This window comes from Schistocerca serialis, chromosome 4, assembly GCF_023864345.2.
Source record: "Schistocerca serialis cubense isolate TAMUIC-IGC-003099 chromosome 4, iqSchSeri2.2, whole genome shotgun sequence".
Lineage (NCBI taxonomy): Eukaryota > Metazoa > Arthropoda > Insecta > Orthoptera > Acrididae > Schistocerca > Schistocerca serialis.
The window spans coordinates 171911570-171933051 of record NC_064641.1 but is presented as its reverse complement, the minus strand read 5'-3'; the positions used below and the strand labels follow the sequence as shown (position 1 = coordinate 171933051).

At 38.1% G+C, this 21482-nt stretch overlaps 1 protein-coding gene across 1 annotated transcript in view; it reads left to right on the top strand.

Moving 5' to 3' along the window:
• Positions 1 to 21482, top strand: part of LOC126474337 (kazrin) — an 857979-nt gene that overhangs the window by 749311 nt on the left and 87186 nt on the right. Inside the window, exons 15-16 of the mRNA XM_050101804.1 lie at positions 8933 to 9121; positions 20511 to 20669. Coding sequence (XP_049957761.1) covers positions 8933 to 9121; positions 20511 to 20669 — 348 coding nt within the window. The remainder of the gene's footprint in view (positions 1 to 8932; positions 9122 to 20510; positions 20670 to 21482) is intronic.

Here is a 21482-nt window from a genome sequence, read left to right as displayed (position 1 = left end):
AAAAAATAATATTACAAAATATTGATGAATTTAATAGTAAAATTTTATAACGTGGAAAAGTTAGGCATAAATGATTTTCACGGTGAAATTATTAGTGGAGAAACTAATCATCATTCTCATTTTTTATCTGTCTTGAAACAGTAATAAACTTTTTCAAGACTCATCTTCTTATTCATCTTGGTTGTGCATAAGTTTGTAGTCTCCACACTGAAAACTTCTGGAATACTGAATGATGTTATACACAATTTACACAATGCCACTGTTTTTTCAGTTTCACTTTATCACATGTTTATTAACTTTAAATTGATCTGTTGGATGATCACAGTTTACATTTATCGTGAAACTCACCTCATAATTCACAATTTGTAGGGAAAGAAAGTTGAGCACTGTATGAAAGTCACCATAAACATTTAGTGTGGCATGGAACAGAAACATTTACAAAGAGCAATCTGCTAAACACAGTCTTTGCTCACAACAAACAACGAAGTTTGTACAGTTATTTCACGCAGACATGTTGTCAGTGAGAGAAACAATATTAATTGTTCCCAAATACTACGTCTGACAGACTTTTATATCCTTCAATATACAAGCTGATCCAAACAAGCACAAACTTGCATCAGACTGTTAAAGAACTACCTTCTAGACACCAACTTTACTACATGATCACAGAACCAACACAGAAAGGTTAGCCTTATAGATGCTGGTGGCAGACAGGATTCGTGGGAGGGGAGAGGTACTATAACCTTGCATATGAATATTTCATGATCTCAGGAGATACCTATCGGTTTATGAAATGGATATGTTAAAATGAACACTAGTAAATAAGGTATGTGTTCCAACAATGACTTGGTTTACCTAACAAATGGTTACTTAATGAAGGAAAAAAAAAAGTTTGTATGCCTGTGTTGTGACTTACCTAATTATGAGTATAGTTAGCAAGTTTGAAATGATGATAAATTATGCAAGTGCTTAATTAATGGCTTAGTTGGATAATGAAGGGTGGTATTCAGTCCAGAAAATTTAGGGCAACAAAAGTACTGTCATAAACCTGGGAATCAGACAGGTATAATGATATAAAAAGCAAAATTAGTTTTGGATTTTCCTGGGCTTTAATACTTATTATCTGTCACATTAATTACTTTCAGGAAAATTGAAACATGTTGCTGTAAAGTCTGGTGTCATAGATTTCTAACGGATATGTTAATATTTCCAGGTTGTCAAAATCTACTATTAAAAGCTACAGCAACGTTTCCAGTTATTAGTTATTCTTCATCAACATGGTTTTAAGCAAACCTATATATACTCCTGTAATCAGCATACTGACTATTAACACCTGAATAATGAAGATGCATGATAACAGGGATTCGACAAAAATATGGAAACACCATGTGAAATGATTGTGTGAACATGAAAGCAGATACTAGCCAAGCCTACAGGTTGTGCTATTGTATCTGACATTAATGGCACCTGTACAATGTCCTCAATATGTTGAAATTGTCAGTCATGATCAGAACAGTGTTCTCTGTAGTTGAAGTTGGAGTTAAGTGAATTTGAATGTGGGCAAAGCTAAGGTGCATATATGGTGGAGGCTTCCATAACCATGGTAGCTGAAGTGTTCTATATTTCAAGATGCACAGTATTGAAGATTTATACTGCATACTGGAAACTGAAAAAATGTCATCCACTAAGTTACAATGTGGACAAAAGTGTGCATTGAGTGATTGTGACAACAGTCTCTGAACAGAATTGAGATGGAAAAAAATGTGGATGATGGCTGCAAAAATCACTGCAGGACTGAATGTCACATGAACAAACCCCGTCAACATCAAGACAATGTGAAGGGAGCTCCATAATCTGGAAACTGTAGGGCAAACTTGAATTCCAAAACCACTCATCATTGATGCACATGCCTGTAACAGAGAAACATGGTGCCAAAGTCATAAAACCTAGACTATGAAGCAACAGAAGGAAGTTATTTGGTTAGATGAGTCTTTTTTCAAAGAGTGAAACATGGCGGCTGTTTGTTGATGATTTGGACACCCATACTGTGGTATTCCATGGGCCCCTTGGTTACTTTGCATGGTCACATTACTACAAAGGATTATGTGACTATTTTGACTGATTAGATCTGTACATGGTACAATGCTTGTCCCCTAGTGGTGCTGCTGTGTTCCTAGACAACATGGCTCCTGTTCGCACAGCTCATATCATCCACATCTTTATATATCTGGTGAACTAGGAGTAAAGGCTTACTTTATATTTAAATACACACTGCTTGACAAAAATGCAAAACACTCAAGGGCAAGGTCAGTTTATTGACAAGTGACATGATAAGTAATTCACCACTGTAGGAGTATATGATAACAAATTTTGATCAAATGAAACACACATCACTGCCCAAACAATCTCATCAATATGTAGTGAAGCCCCATATGGCTGCAAAACAGTCACGTATTCTCAGATACAAATGATCATAAAGATGCCAAATGACATTCTGCACTGTCCAAAGCATCTTGCACCTTTTATTGCAATTCGGAAATGATTCTGGCAGTCCCAAGAACAAGTAAGTTTTTGCTTCACCATGTTCTAGATGTGTTCCATTGTCAAGAGATCTGATAATCTTGCTGGCCATGGCAGTTGTTGTACACCACAAAGAGAATGTTGCATCACAGCAGCCTTATGTAGATGTGCTTTGCTCTGCTGAAAATTCACGTCATCTTCCCGTGAAAGAAATGGCAATGTTGTTGTTGTGGTCTTCAGTCCTGAGACTGGTTTGATGCAGCTCTCCACGCTACTTTATCCTGTGCAAGCTTCTTCATCTCCCAGTACCTACTGCAGCCTACATCCTTCTGAATCAGCATAGTGTATTGAAATAGCATGTGTATAACAGCCTATGTAATGTGTATCAGGCACTGGCTGCTTTACACTTCAAGTGACACCAAATGTGACCAAGAGTTGCAACAGATGGCCCCCACACAATGAAGCATGGGATGCAGCCTTTGTGTTGTGGGGGAATGCATTCCGGAATAGGCAGCTCACAAGGTCTGCGCCATACCCATGTACATCCATTGCTCACATACAGACAGAACGTACTCTCATCTTTGAAAATAACAGAGTCTCTTTTTATTCTCCTCCCGACTCTTTTGCAATACCAGAGTAGCCATGCTTGGCAGTGTTGTGGTGCCAATTGTAGCCTGATCAGAGACACACATGATCTAAATCCTGCTGCAAGTGGTATGTGACGACACAGCAGATGCAACATGTGCCTGGATTTCATCCCTGGATGATGTTCTGTCGGTCACCACTGCTTGCACAATGTGTTGATCTGGGCATTATAACCATAACCACCCTGTTGTAGCCCAATGTTGACTTATTAATTTTGAAGTAAGTTAATAATTTAGGCAGCTGGTCACATTTCCACAGCACTTTGCATGCTGAGTTAGTGACACACTGCAGTGAGAGGTAGCAATGGTAGAAGCTGAACAAACAGTTTTCGTAATACTGATCTTTTATTCTTCTTCTTTGTTGTAAGTTGTAGGCTCATAGACATTCTGAAATATAACTTTTTATACTGTTCTAGAGGATTCTCAGCTTTATTTTGTTAAATAACATGAACACTGGTGGACTTTCTGGTGTTGAACACATATATTTTCAGTCATTTCACTTTACAATACAAATCAACATCATCCATGATGCTAACACAACACACATAACTTGTACTCCATCCTCATGCTTCAAACTCATACTACTAACTACATAAAGACAAAGATTTACCTCTAACAACATTTAGCAAAGAAAATACTATCACATATCAATCTATTTGTGCAAAACCAACTCTGAAACATACATTTAAAAAATAAAGTAAAAGTAATTGTTTATCATTGCTTCTCTTTTTAAGAAGTCCATAATCATCATTGTAATTACATTAAGTGTTTATATATGTTCACATTTATACATTTTCATATATCTGTATGGTAGTGAATTTCTGGGTTTTGAATCTTCAACTTAGGAGTTGGTCAAAAATGGTCAAATGGCTCTGAGCACTATGGGACTTAACTTCTCAGGTCATCAGTCCCCTAGAACTTAGAACTACTTAAACCAAACTAACCTAAGGATATCACACACATCCATGCCCGAGGCAGGATTCGAACCTGCGACCGTAGCGATCGCGTGGTTCCAGACTGTAGCGCCTAGAACCGCTCGGCCACTCTGGCCGGCCTATGAGTTGGTCATTTCATATGATCCAAGATCTGTTAGGATATTCATCTCACCATAACCAGTTTTATTATAGTGTGCATCCATTCTATGCATACAAACATTACATGGTTGACAGGTGTGAGAAGGTTCCACAGACCACTGTTGGAAGCAGCAACACATCACCAATACCTTGTACTTGACATGCACGGAATCCACCATTACATCCATCCAGCTTCCCACAGACCAACAATGCGATCCCATTCAAATGGCTCAAGTCTTTCAACAATTCAACAGGAGTTTGTAATCATCGGTGGGACTTAATTGTACCCTAGAATCAATGTTGCAAATACTGTTCACCTCTAAACTCAGCACAGTTACTATTTGCAAAGCCAAAACAGAAGATGCATAAACAGAGCTCCTGAGAGCCATTTGATCACCAATGACTGTGACAAATGATCAATCACACTACAGTCCCTCAGCACACACGTATTATACCCAGGTGTCACTGAAAACAAGCCATGAGGATGTTGCACTTTTTCCAAGCAGAGTATTTTCTGACAAGAGCATGATTCCACCATATTTGGACCGAGTAAATGCAGCAGAGCATAAGGAGCCAAGACCATGATGCCTTACTGTTCCGGGTATCAGTCACACTGAATGGTTCAATTCCATGTTGGCCTTCTTTAGATGAGCAATACTGAGCCACAGTGGTGCTCTATATTCTGCAGTATTGAAATTTAACTGTAAGGAAGAGTGTTGTTCTCAAAATGTGCTGTAATCTGTGATGGGGCAAGCCATTGTTTAAGGAGAAACATATGATTCTGTTTTAGTTGTTCAAGGTTAAAGTCTTCATTCACAAAAGTATCACGCAGGAGTTCTTAAATCCTTCGACAATACTTCCTCTTCTGTTTCCATGCACTTACGTTGGGTAGCTATTTCCCAGACATAGTACCCAAATTTTACAGACTCTATCTCAGTTATGTTGGTGATATGCAGATATAAAGAAGTGATGTCAGAGTGGATCCTTGTGGGAGCCCATTGATTAAGTATATTTGTTTGCTCCTTCTATTACTTATGACAACTTCCAACAGTCTGTTGCTAAGCACCTTATTCAGTAGGTGATCTATTTTTTGGCAGGGTATGATACAAAAAAAAGTTGCCAAATAAACTCTGCCTTGAGACAGTGTCAAAAAATAAACATAGCAGTTATCTTTAGATGCTTCCGGAAGGCTCTTTGTAGATGCAAAGTGCTAGCGTACCTGGTCTGTACGGTTTTGTTTGTTTAGTAGGGTGATCAGGCAGTAGGATATGTTAGTGGATTTACCTGATTTAAGTCGATAACTATTTTTGCTATCTTAGGATGTGGGTTATGTTTGCCAATTGCATTATATCAGTGATACACCTTTAGAGCTGCATTACTGCATATTTCACCCAGTTAAGCAGAAACTATGAATTATTCCATCAAAACCAGAAGCCTTTCCTGTTTTCATTTCTTTCAGGGATCAGTAATTTCTTGATCAAAACATATTGGCTATAATGCAAGTTCTATTCAGACAACAATAAAATAACAACAATAAAGCATCCCTCTCAGTAGGGCTTCACTAGTTTCAAAGAATTGCAAATGCAGTCACACTGTTCAGAAAGAATTTACTGGATGAACAATGAGAACAAAATTTGCAGCATTTGAGAAGTTTAATTCTTTTCTAAAACTAACCTACAGCTCTAAAAACCTAATTTTCTTTATAATAGTCACAGGCAAATATGGTAGAAGCTGAGGAAAAGGGTGACTACCAGATGTAATCAAAGTATCTTCTGCCAGAAACAGAGAAAATTATTTAATGAAGAAACCTAGCTCTAATCAAGATTTAAAGGTGCACTAAAACCAGTGATGACAAATTATTCCCCATGTCACCAAAAAAGAAAAAAAAGAAACAATGAACCAAGCACAAAAATTACAAAATTACAAGGGAAAAAGCAAAGGCAAAGTGGAGCCTTATTAAGCATGAAAAAGATACACTTGACAAGGTAAATGATAATCAACTCTTTGGTGACATTATTGTGAGACATTTGATGTTAGGTTTAATCATTTGCCCCTAAAGTCAATGAATTCTTCCTGACAGTAGCTGCAAACACAAGGACCAAAAAAATGGATAATCAAAAGCAGATTCTTTAGGCTTACTTAGACAGGCATTGCATACTACAACCTGTCCGGATAGCCAGGCACATTAAAAGCCCTGTTTGCAGGACACAGCGAGGCCCCAGATCGAATCTGCCTTATGAATTAACAATGGGAACCAGTATGATGGCCAGTTGTGCCCTTGATTTTAGCTCGTTTGCCACATCCACTTAGGTAAATACTGCACTGGTTCCCAGACTCAGCCTCAGTTACACAATGCTCAAACATTGAAAAACAATGTCACTTTCGACCATGCAATTTAATCATACACTGTATGCAGACAGAGGGTGTACACAAATTCCTGCCTGGGGAGGGGAGCTGGCAGTAGCTCTGTTATGCATTTGGGAGGCATAATAATAGCTTCTATACAGATAAGGTTGTCCACACAATTGGAGAAGTATCACACCAGTCCTGGCCTGGCACTGGCCAGATATAGGGCACCAGAGTGGGTGGATGGATTCATAACACACCAGCAGGAATCAATTTTGCCAACTCCCCAGTTAAAAAGACCAAAAAAATCATTAGTTTGCTGATGAGCAGTACCTTGTCTGACTATAATGGTATTCTACTCAAAGTGCTGAAATCTTGTGCTGACTTGATAGTGTCCTCTTTGAGTTACCTAAGAAATAAGTCAATGAGTCAGGATGTATTTTCTGAGAAATTGAACTCTGCAGTATTAATACATCCTTGTCTGAAAGTAGAAATAAGCAACCCACCCCTTTCCTCCATGTTCTCCAACATTTGTGAGAAGATAGCTTCTAACAAAAAGTTTACTCTACATGGAAAGCAATATATGATCTTGAAAAAAGAAGACATAACTACCAAGAAGCTAGAATATGACTTTCTACATTCACAACTACTTTTGAGAACACTATCACCCCAGTAAATACTATCAAGTCATATTAGTTTGCTTGCTTGACTATGTCAATCAAAATAAGCTAGTATTATCATAAGTAGCTGTGTATAAATAAAGTCATATTGATAGTCAAGGAAGTTCTGGAAGAATAAAATCGTATTGCATCTTCTTAACATTCATGTCTTCCTTTCTCCAAGTACTTGAAAGCTTTGGAACACTACATGCACAAACCATATTGAAAGAAAAGTAATGCCTCCACTTTTGTAACTCATCAAAAGGTGGTATCAATGATTTGCAGGAGGCACTGAACTATTCTGTAGATTCTCTTCTATAGTTCCAATTGACAGGAAGCTTTAGCAGTGAACAGTTGTGTTATTACAGAGAAAATAATGGAAGGTCAGTCAAAAATTTTTGGCAGCAGAAGGAAATTCATCACATAATGCTAACCATTTATCTTTATGGTGACTGTGTTGATCTAGAGCACTGCCCATCTTTGGTCCAGTAAGAATAAAGTTGATGGTGCAGGAATGTCTGACTTGCATGACAAAGGAAGAGTTGGATGTCATGTGACATGGCCACTGAGCTGAACAAGCAAAACATGGAACACCAATCAGTTCAGTGTTACATCACAACATCTCAAACTTTGATATGATGAATAACAAGGAACTGAAAGAAAAAGGGAAATATCTTCCAGCAGCATGACTGTACCAGACTACACACTTCATATAGTGCCACAGCACAAAATGAAGTTCACAGCCATATAGCATCCTCCATACAGTCTAGATTTGGTGCTGTTGGTCTACCATCTGTTACCAGTAATGAAAAACAATCTGTGGGGACATCACTATGAATATTAGATAAAGTTTGCGAACTGCTGGAGGCTGTGTGTCTACATTTCCCTGACAGCTTCAGAGAACTTGTTTGTTAATGGCAGAGAGCATCCAATTGTCTGGTGCATATGTGGAAAAGAACATCATTAATTTAAGAGCAAATTCTAAGGATTATTTGTGCATTTGGTTTATTAAAATATTCTCACCAAAACCCAAGTTTCAGAGGTGGAGGCATTTCGTTTCATCCGACCCTCATAACATACAATATCAAAAACAAGAAAAATTATCCAAATGACATTTTCTTTGAGCTTTTCAACGAATTTGAATGTGTGAAGATAAAAATTTAACAGGGAAACTGAAGCCCTGTAGTATAAAGATATTTGCCTTGCATGAATAGAGTCATATCGCTAAAGCAGGAAACGGAGAGTCTCTTTGAATGTGGTATCCTGTGTGGTTCAATACTTGGTCCAATCCAGTTCCTTACCTGCACAAATCATTCACCAAAAAAGAGCACCTTAGAAAACTGTAATGTTTGCTAATGATAGATGTATATTGAAAAAAGTCCAAATCTTTCACAGAAATAGCCTTGAGTATCTGCTTGTACCTGTTAGTGTATAACTTGACTCCTTCCACATCCCTTAAGACTCATTCTCCTTCATGGTGGGATTATGAAACACATCATGGAAATCGTTGAATTAATACATAAATGAATACAGTAGAACAAATTTTAATCATTATCATAACGTTGATACTGTATCTTCTCGCTAGCTATATACATTTGAGTTTAGTATTATGATACATCCAAAAATTTATAAAACTTTAAATTAACTCTAATGAAAACCAAATTATCTAATGAAAAAACACAAATTTCAGGTGCTTCTTGAACTTAGCGATGTTGAGCTAGAACTGGGGCTAGGAATAACTCATCCTATGCACCGAAAAAAGCTTCGCCTGGCTATTGAAGAGCATAGGCACCCTGCACTTGTGCGATACCCATGTATAGCACAGCTAGGACACACATGGGTGTCCAGTGAGTGGCTACCAGACCTTGGTCTTGCTCAGGTAAGCATAAAATACCTACATGAGAGAAGATGAGAGTTAAAGTAAAACAGAGGAAACAAGAGACGAGTAATGGGAAGTAAATAGGATTCGTGGGGTAATGTATTAAATTGATTCACTCAAATTGTTTTATTTTATTGTTAGTAAAAATTTACTCATACAGCTGTTGAAGCGCTCTTGTGTGCCTAATTAAAAAGTGGAAAGAAAGAGAGAAAAAGAAAAGAAAAGAAAGGAGAGGGACAAAACTGAAAGTATTATTTGTTTCTCATTATCTGAATCATTATTTTGTCATTACTAGAACAAAAGAAATTATTTTGTATCAAGAGGAGATTTTTAATTTGAGAAAACTGTAAAACATCAAGAAGACAGATTGATTGACAGTTACTTACTTCAGGAAGCAAATTTTATGTTCTGAAGATAAGTAATGAAAGCCCATTCTGTCTCACTGTAATTTTACAAATGATGTATTGTTACATCTTTGTAGAGAATATTCTCCACTGGACATTGCATTCAGGTTTGAGTTCTGGCACAGTCCATTATTTTAAATTGAGATAGATGTTCTCTATGGTGTATTCTCTGATAGAGAGCAAAAACAGATCTTCTTAGTAACAGCTCAACACTGTGACCAACAAAGAGAGGTACCCAGTGGTGAGACTGACTTTTTGAAACCAAATATATGGTGATGTGTGTTAAGATCCCAAGCATCACACCCTGCAGCCATTCACTCCGGTGGGCCCTTGTTTGGAGTAATTGACAAAAATAAATTTCAGAATTTTGCATGATGCTCAGTAGCATTAAAAAGTTGTACTCTGTGGACTGGTTGTGTTGTGTAATGGGTAGGGTCAGAGCTTCACATACAAGAGGTTGTGGGTTCCAAACCTTGTCAAGTACATGAATTTTTTTATTTTTAAATCTTTATCAAAATTACTTTGATCATTATTGTTATTCAGTTACTTGGTTTAAATGTAATTTTTTATTTATATTCCTTTGTCACATCATTTTAATCATCATATGAACTTTTTAATGTGTTTCATTTTTTCTTTGTATCATTCTTCCTCCACTCAGAATTTTTGTGAATCTGAATTTAATTACATTTATCTGTTATAACAATCTATTATTTGAACATTCTGCTCCAACAGTTAAAAAACAAAAACAAAATAATATATTTATTTTGAATATAAAGGGGGGCGAAAAATGCATTTTCTATTACAAGATGTGCATTTTTTTCATGGTAATCATCATCGAAGCATTTAAAATGTAGCCTAAATTCGTAATGCACTATGGACAAAATAACACAGATGAAGATTTAAACAACGGATGGGTTTATATATCAAACAAAATTCAAGCAATATGAAGAATAGATATAATGAATGTAATAATCTCGACAAAAAAAATACAATAATAAAAACAAAAGAAATTATACCAAAATTAATACATAAAATTAAACAAAAACACATGAAAAAAGATTTCAAGTAGAAAAAGAGTTATAGGAAGAAAAATGAGAGCAAATGAAGAAGCTGATATGATTAAAATGATGTGACAAAGGAATAGAAATAAAAAATTACATTTAAATCAATTAATTGAATAAAAATTATGATCAAAGTCATTTCAATAAAAATTAATGCTCATGATGAAATTAAAACCCACAACCTCCTGCATGTGAAATCCTTACCATATCCATTACACCACACAACAGTTCTGGATATTACAACCTTTTTAATGCTACTGAGCATCATGCAAAATTTTGTCACCATTTACACCGAAATGAAACCCCTTCAGGGTGAATGGCTGCAGTGCATCATACCTTGGATCTTAACCCACATAACTGTGTATGATGATGATGATGAGATCCCATACTCCGAGGAGCATAGGGGATGATGTGCGAGACCCACACTGCCCTACTAGGCAAGGTCCTAGCAGAGATGGTTTGCCATTGCCTTCCTCCGACCATAATGTGGATGAATGATGATGATGAAGACGACACAACAACACCCAGTCATCACGAGGCAGGAAAAATCCCTGACCCTGCCGGGAATCGAACCTGGGACCCCGTGCGTGGGAAGCAAGAACTCTACCACAAGACCATGAGCCGCTATGGATCCAAAAAGTCAATCCCACCTCTGGGGACCTCTCCCTGCAACTCAAACTCTTCGATACATCCTTTCTCCCAGAGATGCTAGTCCTGCAGTAATGTGGAAGTGCCTCTGTGGAGTTTTAAAAAAATATGTAAATGAACTAGTGACTAGTCCCAGTCCAGCACAGAATTTTAACTTGTCACAAATGTTCATCGTTGATCATACTTAACACCACCAGCAGAATGATATGTGACTGCAGAATCTGTGTGACAGAGAGAGCATTTTGATACAGAAGGTGTGTGTGTGTAAAATATCAAATCCACTGAAAATATAACTAGAGTAAATTTCAGTCTGTAATGTTATGAAAAATTTAAATAAAGAATCATTATGGTTTTTGTAGATTCATATGTCTATTTTCTGTCAAATAGTACCTAAATGTGATGAGGTGAAGCTGTGGTCAAATTTTCACAGGAAAGATCATAATCAAGTAACAGCAACTCAAAACTTGCTTTTGGATCCAACTGCTTTTAGTCAGTAATTGTAATACAAACAATATTTGCTTTATCAAATCATGACAAAAAGATGTACTCTGTTAGGTTGTAGAAGAAAAATACTGGACATCAGATTCACAAATAGAGGTTAATTCAGAACATATGGCCTTAATTTACAGTGATAACAATGATCAGATATTACATGAGGTCAGTGAAGTGTAGAAAATGAAAACCTAGTTAATTTTACCTGTTCAATTGTTTCAAATTTTTCCCCTGTCTGTGGGAACTTGACAGAAAAAAGGAGGAAAGACAGCCTTCACCTAGAGTTATGACATCTTGTGCTCAGAATATAATAAACAATAACAATATATCAATGAAAACAATCAAGTTTTAAAAATACTGTACATGAAAACATAATATAATTGGATGGATAAAAAATCTACGTACCAAGCAGTCACAGGAGGAAACACATGTAAAACTTAAGGAAATGTGCAAGCTTTCAAAGCCAGTAGCTCCTTCCTCCATCAGAAGGGCTGAAGGGGGAAGAAGAGGGATCAAGGAAAAGGACTGGCAAGGTTTAGAAAGTAGAAAGAGTTACAAAAAAGTCATGGGAGACCATATGGGATGGGAATAAAAGACTGATTGTTGGGAACTGCACTGGAAAAGATTTGAAAATCTGAGAGCTTAAAGGTGGAAGACAGGCTAAAAGCAAGGTAGAGATTACTGACAAAACATTGTGCAAGAGTTAATAAGAGCAGGAAACTAAGTGCATTTTACGTGGTAGACATGTGAGGGAGGGAAGGAGTGGGGGAAAATAGACAGGTCATTGAATAGAAGATCTAGAAAACTAAAAGTCAGGGAAGAAAAGGAATGGATATTGAAAATAATTGCTGAGACCAAAGAAATTAAGGTAAATTAAGACCAGGTGGGTGGTGAGAATCAAGTACTGTTGTAATTCCACCTGCATAGTTCTGAGGAAATGCTGTCAGCAGAGGGTGGGGGGGGGGGGGGGGGGGGGGGGGGAATCCAGATGACATGTGTGTGGAAACGGGCACCAAGGTCAAGACTGTCTTTCATAGAGCATGCTCTGCTACAAGATCTTGTGTGTTGCCGGAATACCTCCTCTGTCTAAGCCCATTCGTCCTAGCTGATAACTTGGTGGTAGTCATACCAATGTGAAAGGCCAAACATTGTTTACATAACAACATCTCACAGGTGGCTCTCACTTTGGTAGTATGTGTTTTGTTGGTTACAGGGCTGGTCTAGGTGGTGGTAGGGTGGTATACACGGCAAGTCTTGCAGCTGGGATGGTCACAGGGATAGGAGCCATAAGATAGGAAAATGGGTGCAGAAGAAGCATAGGGTCTGAACAGAATATTGTGTAAATTGGGTGGAGGCCCCCCTCCATAAAAAACTATTCTAGGTATGGTGGGTAACATGTCAGACGGAATGGGTCTCTTTTTAGGAGCTCATAGCCTTGTCGAAGTTCCTGATTAATACAGTTAAGAGAAGAGTGACTGAGTGACAAGAGGGGTGGTTTTTTTACCCTTATGAACTGAGCTGATGGAATAATTATGTGCAATGATGGCTGAGTTGAGAATGGTGGTGTACTGCTGTAAAGTGTCTGCATCTGAACAGATACATTTGCCTTGAATGCCGAGGCTGCAGTGGAGGAAACGTTTGACATGAAAAGGATGGCAACTGTCAAAATTTAAGTACTGTTGCTTGTTGGTAGATTTAATGTGAACACAAGTGTGTAGCTGACACTTGGTGAGGATGATGTCAACATCAAGGGAAGTAAATGGGATTTGGAAGAGGACCATGTGAAATTTAATTTAGAGAATTTAGTTAGAGACTGCTAAAATTTTAACAGGTTAGCCTCACTATGAGTCCATATGGCAAACATGACATTAATGTATCTTAACCAAACCTTGGGCTGGCATCCATGTGACCCAGGAAAAGATTGCCATGGGAAGGAGCCATCTTATGTTCCATGGTTGTGCCCCAGATTTGTTTGTATGTCTGCTCCTCAAAGGTAAAGTAGTGGTTCATAAGTATAAAGTTGATAAAGGTGAGCAGGAAGGATGTCATGGGTTGCATGCTGGTTGAGGTAATTTTTAACAGCAGACAGATATATACATGGGGAATATTGGTACAGAGGGAGGTGGTATCAATAATTGCAAGCAGTGTATGTGGTGAGAGTGAGACAGGCACAGATTTCAGACTAACTAGGAACTGGTTAGTGTTTTTAATGTAGAGGGGAGTCTTTGTACTACAGGTTATAGATGTTGATCAACTAAGGTAGAAATACATTCAGTGGGTGCTTTGAAGCCAGCAGTTAAGGGATGGCTAGGAGACTGGGTTTGTAGAGCTTAGGAACAATGTAAAACGTGGAAGTGCATGACCTGGTTGGGGTAAGAAGTTCTGTTGGTCGAGTTGTTAGTCCTTGGGGGGAGGGGGGCTATGGTTTTAAGGAGGTGCCGTAAGTCAGTTTGTATCACAGGGATGGTACCTTGATGGCAGATGCTATATGTAGATGTGTCAAACAGTTGGCGTAGGTCCTTTCTTACATACTCCCATTGTTGATGTACCACAGTGGTAGATCTCTTGCCTGACAGGAGGATAATAATGGAGTTATCAGTTTTTATGGAATGAAGAGCCTATAGTTTTGCAGAGGACAGGTTTTGATTGCGTTGTAGGGACCTGAGAAAGGGTTGTGGGGCAATGCTGGATTTTAGGCATTCTTGGAATGCTTGTAAGGGGTGATTTGCAGGTAATGGTGGTGCATCAAGTTGGAATCATGGTCAGAACAGTCAAGGCAGAGTTCAATGTCAGATTTGCTGTTGAAAATGCTTTGAGATTGGGTTTTAAGTGATATTTCCAGGTGACATTATGTCTGAAAGAAAGTATGTCCTTAACCAATGCAGCATGAATAAATGCAGGTTTATGGCTGCAAGTGGAACTCTTGAATAATACAGACAATTCAAGGGCCTTAGATTAGAAGTTGAAAATACTGTACTATTGTGGCTGGTTCTTCTAATCATGAGTTACCATTGCCGTGGGAGGCAGCGGCAAAGAGTAGGAAATGTTAAGAAGGTTGGCCAAGACTGGTTTGTAGGACAGGAATGGTGATTAATGGTGTGACTGTGTAGGGAGTTGGAGAGAGACAGGAGATAGTTTAGGAGAAGGTAGGACAGCTTTTTGAAGTGAAGTCTCACTTGTTGTTGCAGTACAAAGCTGGCTTGATGGATGATACCATCCAAGGAATCATGAGGGGCAGATAACTGCAGGTTTTGTAGAAGGAGATATGTCTGTTGGATTGGAAATAGGCACATAAGGCATGTAACTTGCAGATTAGCTGGTACATGCAAGAGATGACTGTATTTGAAACTGTAAAAGGGGCTGGTGCAGAGAGGGATTACATCCAGAAATAAGGACTTTCAATGTAAGGCCTTTAGGGATAGCTCCCAGGGATGTGCAAATTTCAAGAACCAGAATGTGGAATCTTAGTCTGGGCAGTGCAAAAACATTTTTCAAAGGACTGGATATGATATGTGATGGGTTCATTGAGGCAACAGAGGAGAGTTTGGTGTATTAGAGATGATGGGAGTGGCAAAAAAGAAGAAGAAGGCAGGAGGGAGGATGTGAGAAAAAAGGAAGACAAGCATCGATAAAGATCAGAACAATATAGAAACATTCACACCAAAATTTTGAGGGCAAGGGTTAACAAGAGGTTATGGGGGGAGGGGGGGGGGCGGTACTTCTTGCAAGAAAAGTGGGCTATATGATAGGAAAAAGTTATGATAGAAAAAGAATTACAATAGTAAATTATCATTGGGAAAGTTAATGGAAAAGACATGTACACCGAAAAAAAGCTTAAAAACAGAGCAAATAGAAAGAGAAAATTGTTTGAGAAAATGGAAACTACTGCATTTGGGTGAGAAAATAATGCAAGATGTTGCAATTTACAGTTGATCAGCAGAGTTTAGTGAAAGACAAACACACAAAAATGTGAAAGAATCACTGAGAAGGAAGATAAGTGGCAAGAAGGAAAGAAAAAAAAGTACTATCAAATTTGCAAATAAATCAGTGAAAGACGATTGGGAGAAGGCCCTGCAGTGCCTGGTGAACCGTAAACAAAGAGTTACATGCAAACTCATAAACAGTAATGGAGCCAACACTGCAAGCAAAAATCTTCCTTTCCTAAAAGCTGATGACTCCATTATTATTCTCCCGGCAAACAAGGGATCTACCACTGTGATGCTTGACCAATGGGAGTATGTAAGTGAGAGACTATGCCAGCTTTCTGATACTTCCACATAGAGCATCTGCATCAATATACTCTGATACAAACTGACCTACAGTACCTCCTTAAAATCTCAAGCTCCTCACAAGGACTAGCATCTCAATCCACTCAACTTCTTACTCCACCCAAATCATGCACTTCCCCTTTTTTACCTTCTTCCTAAGCTCCACAAACCCAGTCAACCTGGCCATTCCATAGTTGCTGGTTTCAAACCACCCACTGAACATATATCTGCATTACCTGTGAACTATGGTAAAAAGACTCACCTCCTGTATCAAAAACACCAACCATTTCATAGTTTGTCTGAAATCTGTGCCCATCTCACTCCCATCACATATCTTCCTTATCATTATTGACACCACCTCATTCTACACCAACATTCCCCATGGATATAGTCTGTCTGTTGTAGAACATTACATCAACCAGCACCAAAACCTATGATGTCCTTTCTGCTTGCCTTTATCAACTTTATACTTGGAAACAATTACTCTACCTTTGAAGAGTAGATAAAGCAAACAGATCTGAGGCACAGTCATGGAAAGCAAGATAGCTCCTTCCTATGCCAACCTTTTCATGGGGTCACTTGAAGAGGACTTTTCCAGTATCCCAGCCCAAGGTTTGGTTTAGATACTCTGATGACATCTTTGCCATTTGGACTCTTAGTGAGGATAACCTGTTAAAATTTTTGCAATCTCTAAATACATTTTTGCAATTAAATTTCACATGGTCCTATTCTGAATCTCATGCCACTTTCCTTGATGTTGACTTCATTCTCACCAAAGGTCAGCTGTATACTTGTGTTCACATTACACCTACTAACAAGCAACAGTACTTACATTTTGACAGCTGCCACCCTTTCCATGTCAAACATTCCCTTCCATACAGCCTTAGCGTTTGAGACAAACATATCTGTTCACATGCAGACACTTTACAGCAATACACCACCATTATCAAATCAGCCTTCACTGGACATAATTACTCCATCAGCCTAGTCCACAAATAGATTGCTGAGGCCTTCAAACCAATCCTGGTACTGCTCATCTCTCCAAAAAAGTACTTAGGAGTCCAAGTCTTGTCATTCAGTCACTCTTAACTGTATTAATCAGCTACTTCAACAAGGCTATTACTTTCTAAAATCGTGCCATGAAATGAGGTCGATTGTGTCTGACATTTTGCCCACCACACCTAGAAAGAAAGAAAAAAAAAGAAAAAAAAAAATCTTTACGGACCCTACGCTTCTTCTGCATCCATTTCCAACCTTATGGCTCATATCCCTCTGACCAGCACCACTGAAAACTTGATGTATGTACCCTCCTACCACCACCTATACCAGTCCCATAACTGATAAAATGTATACCATCAACGGGAGAGCCAACTCTGAAATGACACATGTCAAGTACCTGATGTACACAGTTTTCAGCCTACCACATTGGTATGACATTGGTATGACTACCATCAAGTTACTAGTTAGAGTGAATGGGCGTAGATAGAGGATGTATGCTGGCAACACACAACATCTTGTTGCACAGTGTGGCTACAACATGACAGATCTGACCTAGATGCCCATTTCATCACACACGCCATCTCTATTCTCCCCCCAATGACAACATTTTCTCAGAACTATGCAGCTGGAAACTGGCACTGCAACATGCTCTTAGTTCTCCCCACCCACCTGTCCTTATTTTGTGTTAACTTCTTTCACCCAGCTTTTATTTTCAGTAGCTACTCATTTTCTCCACTCAATTTTTTGTTTTCTATATCTTCTATTTTCTGACCTGTTTCTTTTCCCCCATTCCTCCACTCCCTCACATGTCTTCCACATTGGGTATATCACACAGTAGCACCTCATTTTATGGTTATGATGGCATTAGTAATAGGTTCTCAGAATATAGTGAGGTCTTCTCTTGGTAGGGCCCTTCTTTCAATGATTTTTTCACACCAGCCATTAGTTTATAATCCATCTCTTATTCTGTCTTTCTCAGGTATTGTTATTTCAAGTTCACATTTCAATCCCCAGTCTCCCCAACCCTTTCAGTCTCTTTCTGTTGCCTCATTTCCCTGTTTCTTTTCCTCTCTTTTCCACTGTACACATTTGAATTTTTATGTTCTCAAAAGGTGCCAGGGGGGCTACTCAAACTCAGAAAAAAAAAATCTCTGAGAATTCCAAGTGTGAGGAGGAAGATGGTGCCAAGAAGAAGCTGATAAATTAACAATGAGCAGGAGGGGTTGGGGGCAGCATACCACAATAATGACTTTTCCTTCCTTTCAGTTGTGCTAAATACCAGCCTTAAGCAGTAGTTTAACTGCAGTTTTTAAACATCAATAATTTAAATGGTATAATACTCATATAATCAACACACTTTGAAACATTAAGTACTTTAAAATTTGTGGTTTATAAAACTCAATAAATTTTAAGTTGAATGCTAGGTTAAAAATGCAGTATTCCCTGCGATTTTATGAAATTCCTTGAGATTTCCCTGATTTTTCCAGGTAAAATGTAATTCCATGATAATTCCAGTTTTCCAGAAGAACTGCCACCCTGGTTGTTATTAGTTTATTTATCATTTTGACCGACTCATATAGCATAATGCACAGAATGCTAGCTTTAAATGTATGGAAGTGAGACAATACCAAACTGAATTTGCACAATAGATTAATGACCATTGGTCTAGTACACCACCCACACTGAGTGTGGGTTTTAAGTGAACTCAAACCCCACTGTAAAATTTCTGTTTGTTGTTCAGGGATATTTTCTGGGTATTTCAGTATAACTGACTCTTGATCTACGATTTCTCATTATGTAATAACTGAGCTTTGTTTGATTTCTTACCTACATTTATCTTTGCATCTCTATTTCACTAAAAATATCTGAGCAACAATGCAAATGTCAACAGTATGCAATGAATGTCTTGTTTGGGAACAAGTTTTCCACATTTGTTTAGGCAAATGCTGGGCTGGTTCCCTGTCTCTACCTAAAAAAAAAATATGATACACAAACAGTTAAAATATGATAATATTCAGAACAAAGTTCACATGATTTACAGATAGATGGTTCACATGACTTCCCTCCCTTGAATTAAATACTGGCTACGGCAATAGGAAAGGCACATCTATCATTTTCTTTGTTTTCCTCTTTCATCTATGGAATTTTATAAGCATTTTCTCTCATTTCACTGCGACTTTATGCTCTCATCTGTCCTGTTATTTCCACAGAGCCAAGATTCTATTCAAACTCTGTTGAGAACAGTGTTACTGGTGTACCATCTAGTAGTAAATTCTCTGTCAATTAATAAAGGTGACAGCAGAACATTTCATTCTTTAAGAGATAAACAGAAGTTTTGTAACTGGTAAAAAGGGAATATTAGTCACTTACCATCACACTTGAAAAGTGAAAATCTTGAATGCTTGAAAAACACATTTCAGATATTTCAATTGTTGTCCTCAAAGTTGCCACTACTACTGCCAACAGAAACGTTTCCATCAGAATTACTACTTCCATTATTAGATTATCACATTTACTTTCTTTTCACTTTTTCTAATTTCCTGTTTGTTAGTTTTTACATTAATTCATTTTCATGCATCTTTTTTACACTACCATTCAGTCATTATATTACATCAGCAATTGGCACAGTCAAAACACAATGAATTTTTCCCTTTCCTCTCAATACAGAACCTGAATGAGATTTTCACTCTGCAGCGGAGTGTGCGCTGATATGAAACTTCCTGGCAGATTAAAACTGTGTGCCCGACCGAGACTCGAACTCGGGACCTTTGCCTTTCGCGGGCAAGTGCTCTACCAACTGAGCTACCGAAGCACGACTCACGCCCGGTACTCACAGCTTTACTTCTGCCAGTACCTCGTCTTCTACCTTCCAAACTTAACAGAAGCTCTCCTCGCAGGAGAGCTTCTGTAAAGTTTGGAAGGTAGAAGACGAGGTACTGGCAGAAGTAAAGCTGTGAGTACCGGGCGTGAGTCGTGCTTCGGTAGCTCAGTTGGTAGAGCACTTGCCTGCGAAAGGCAAAGGTCCCGAGTTCGAGTCTCGGTCGGGCACACAGTTTTAATCAGCCAGGAAGTTTCAATACAGAACCTGTTTACTCTTTCCCTCTTGTCCGTTATTCTGTTTAATTGTTCCTTTGAGAGTGTATAAAAGAAATTGGAGGGTCAATAGTAGATATTGAAACTTCACTTGCAGATATCTATAACAACTGTATCTTGCCTTTCCTTTATGTTTTAGGAAAAAATTATTTCTTACAAGTAGTGCCTGTCTTTGAAATATTTTAAAATATAAATTTTTTAGGCACTCACATTAGACTTTCCTTCATATATTTACTTATGACATTGTTATTATCCACTATAACTTGATTTTCCATCAATTTTTAACTTAAGTTTTAATATTAATCTCTCTAATGTAGTAAGCAAACAAATATTTTTATTTCTCATTTCATTATTATTCTTATAAATTATTAGTACATATTTGTGAGGTGAAATATCAAGTCACATTTTATGTATTATTTACCAGTATTCAGAGAATTTTGCAACAAACATGGTGGATGCAAGGATGCTGGATCACCTCAGCAAGAAGGAGCTGGAGAAATTTCTTGGTGTAACAAGGAAATTTCACCAAGCCTCTATTGTCCATGGAATTCACCTTTTAAGAATGATGAAATATGACAGACAGGTAAAATGATGATATGTTAATATTCTAATTGCAAATACATAATTAAAAATAAAAACAGCATTTTATGTCTGGTTGTCATTCATTGCACCTGAAATTTAGATATTCCTAACTGAAACACTATTCTGCTACTACTATACATTTCATAAATAACTTAGGAGGAAAGGAGACCACTCTCAAATAGTAAGAAGAATTGAGTCATCAACAGACACACAAAAAAGATTGAAAACTTTGTTAGCTTTTGGACGAATATTATGAGGAGGTTGCGCACATCACATGCACACCACTACACCCCCCCCCCCCCCCCCTTCCACACACACACACACACACACACACACACACGTGGCACAATGTAACTGGTGTGCGTATATGTGTGTGTGTGTGTGTGTGTGTGTGCAGGGGAGGGGGGGGGGGGGGCAGGTGAGCACAGGTATGTATGCGCATGTCTACTCTAACTCACCAAAGGATTCATCTGATAGCTAACAAAGTTTTCATTTTTCTTGTGCACCTGTCAATGACTTAACGTGTCTACTGTCCTTGGAGTCTTTTGTGACGACATGACCGATAAAATCTGCTGTTTTTGAGCTGTGCCAATTCAAATAAAATACTCAAGCTTTTGATGGCTACCTCCACCGTCATTGTCAGGAGTAAAAACCACTGACAGTCACTGGATTTTACTCCTGACACCAGTGGCGGAGATAGCCATCAAAAGTTGACAACTCTATTCGAACTGATGTGGCTTGAAAAATGAGATGTTATTCAAAACTTGTACTGTCAAATGAGTTGTCTCCTCTACTCCTAAATTATTACATTCTG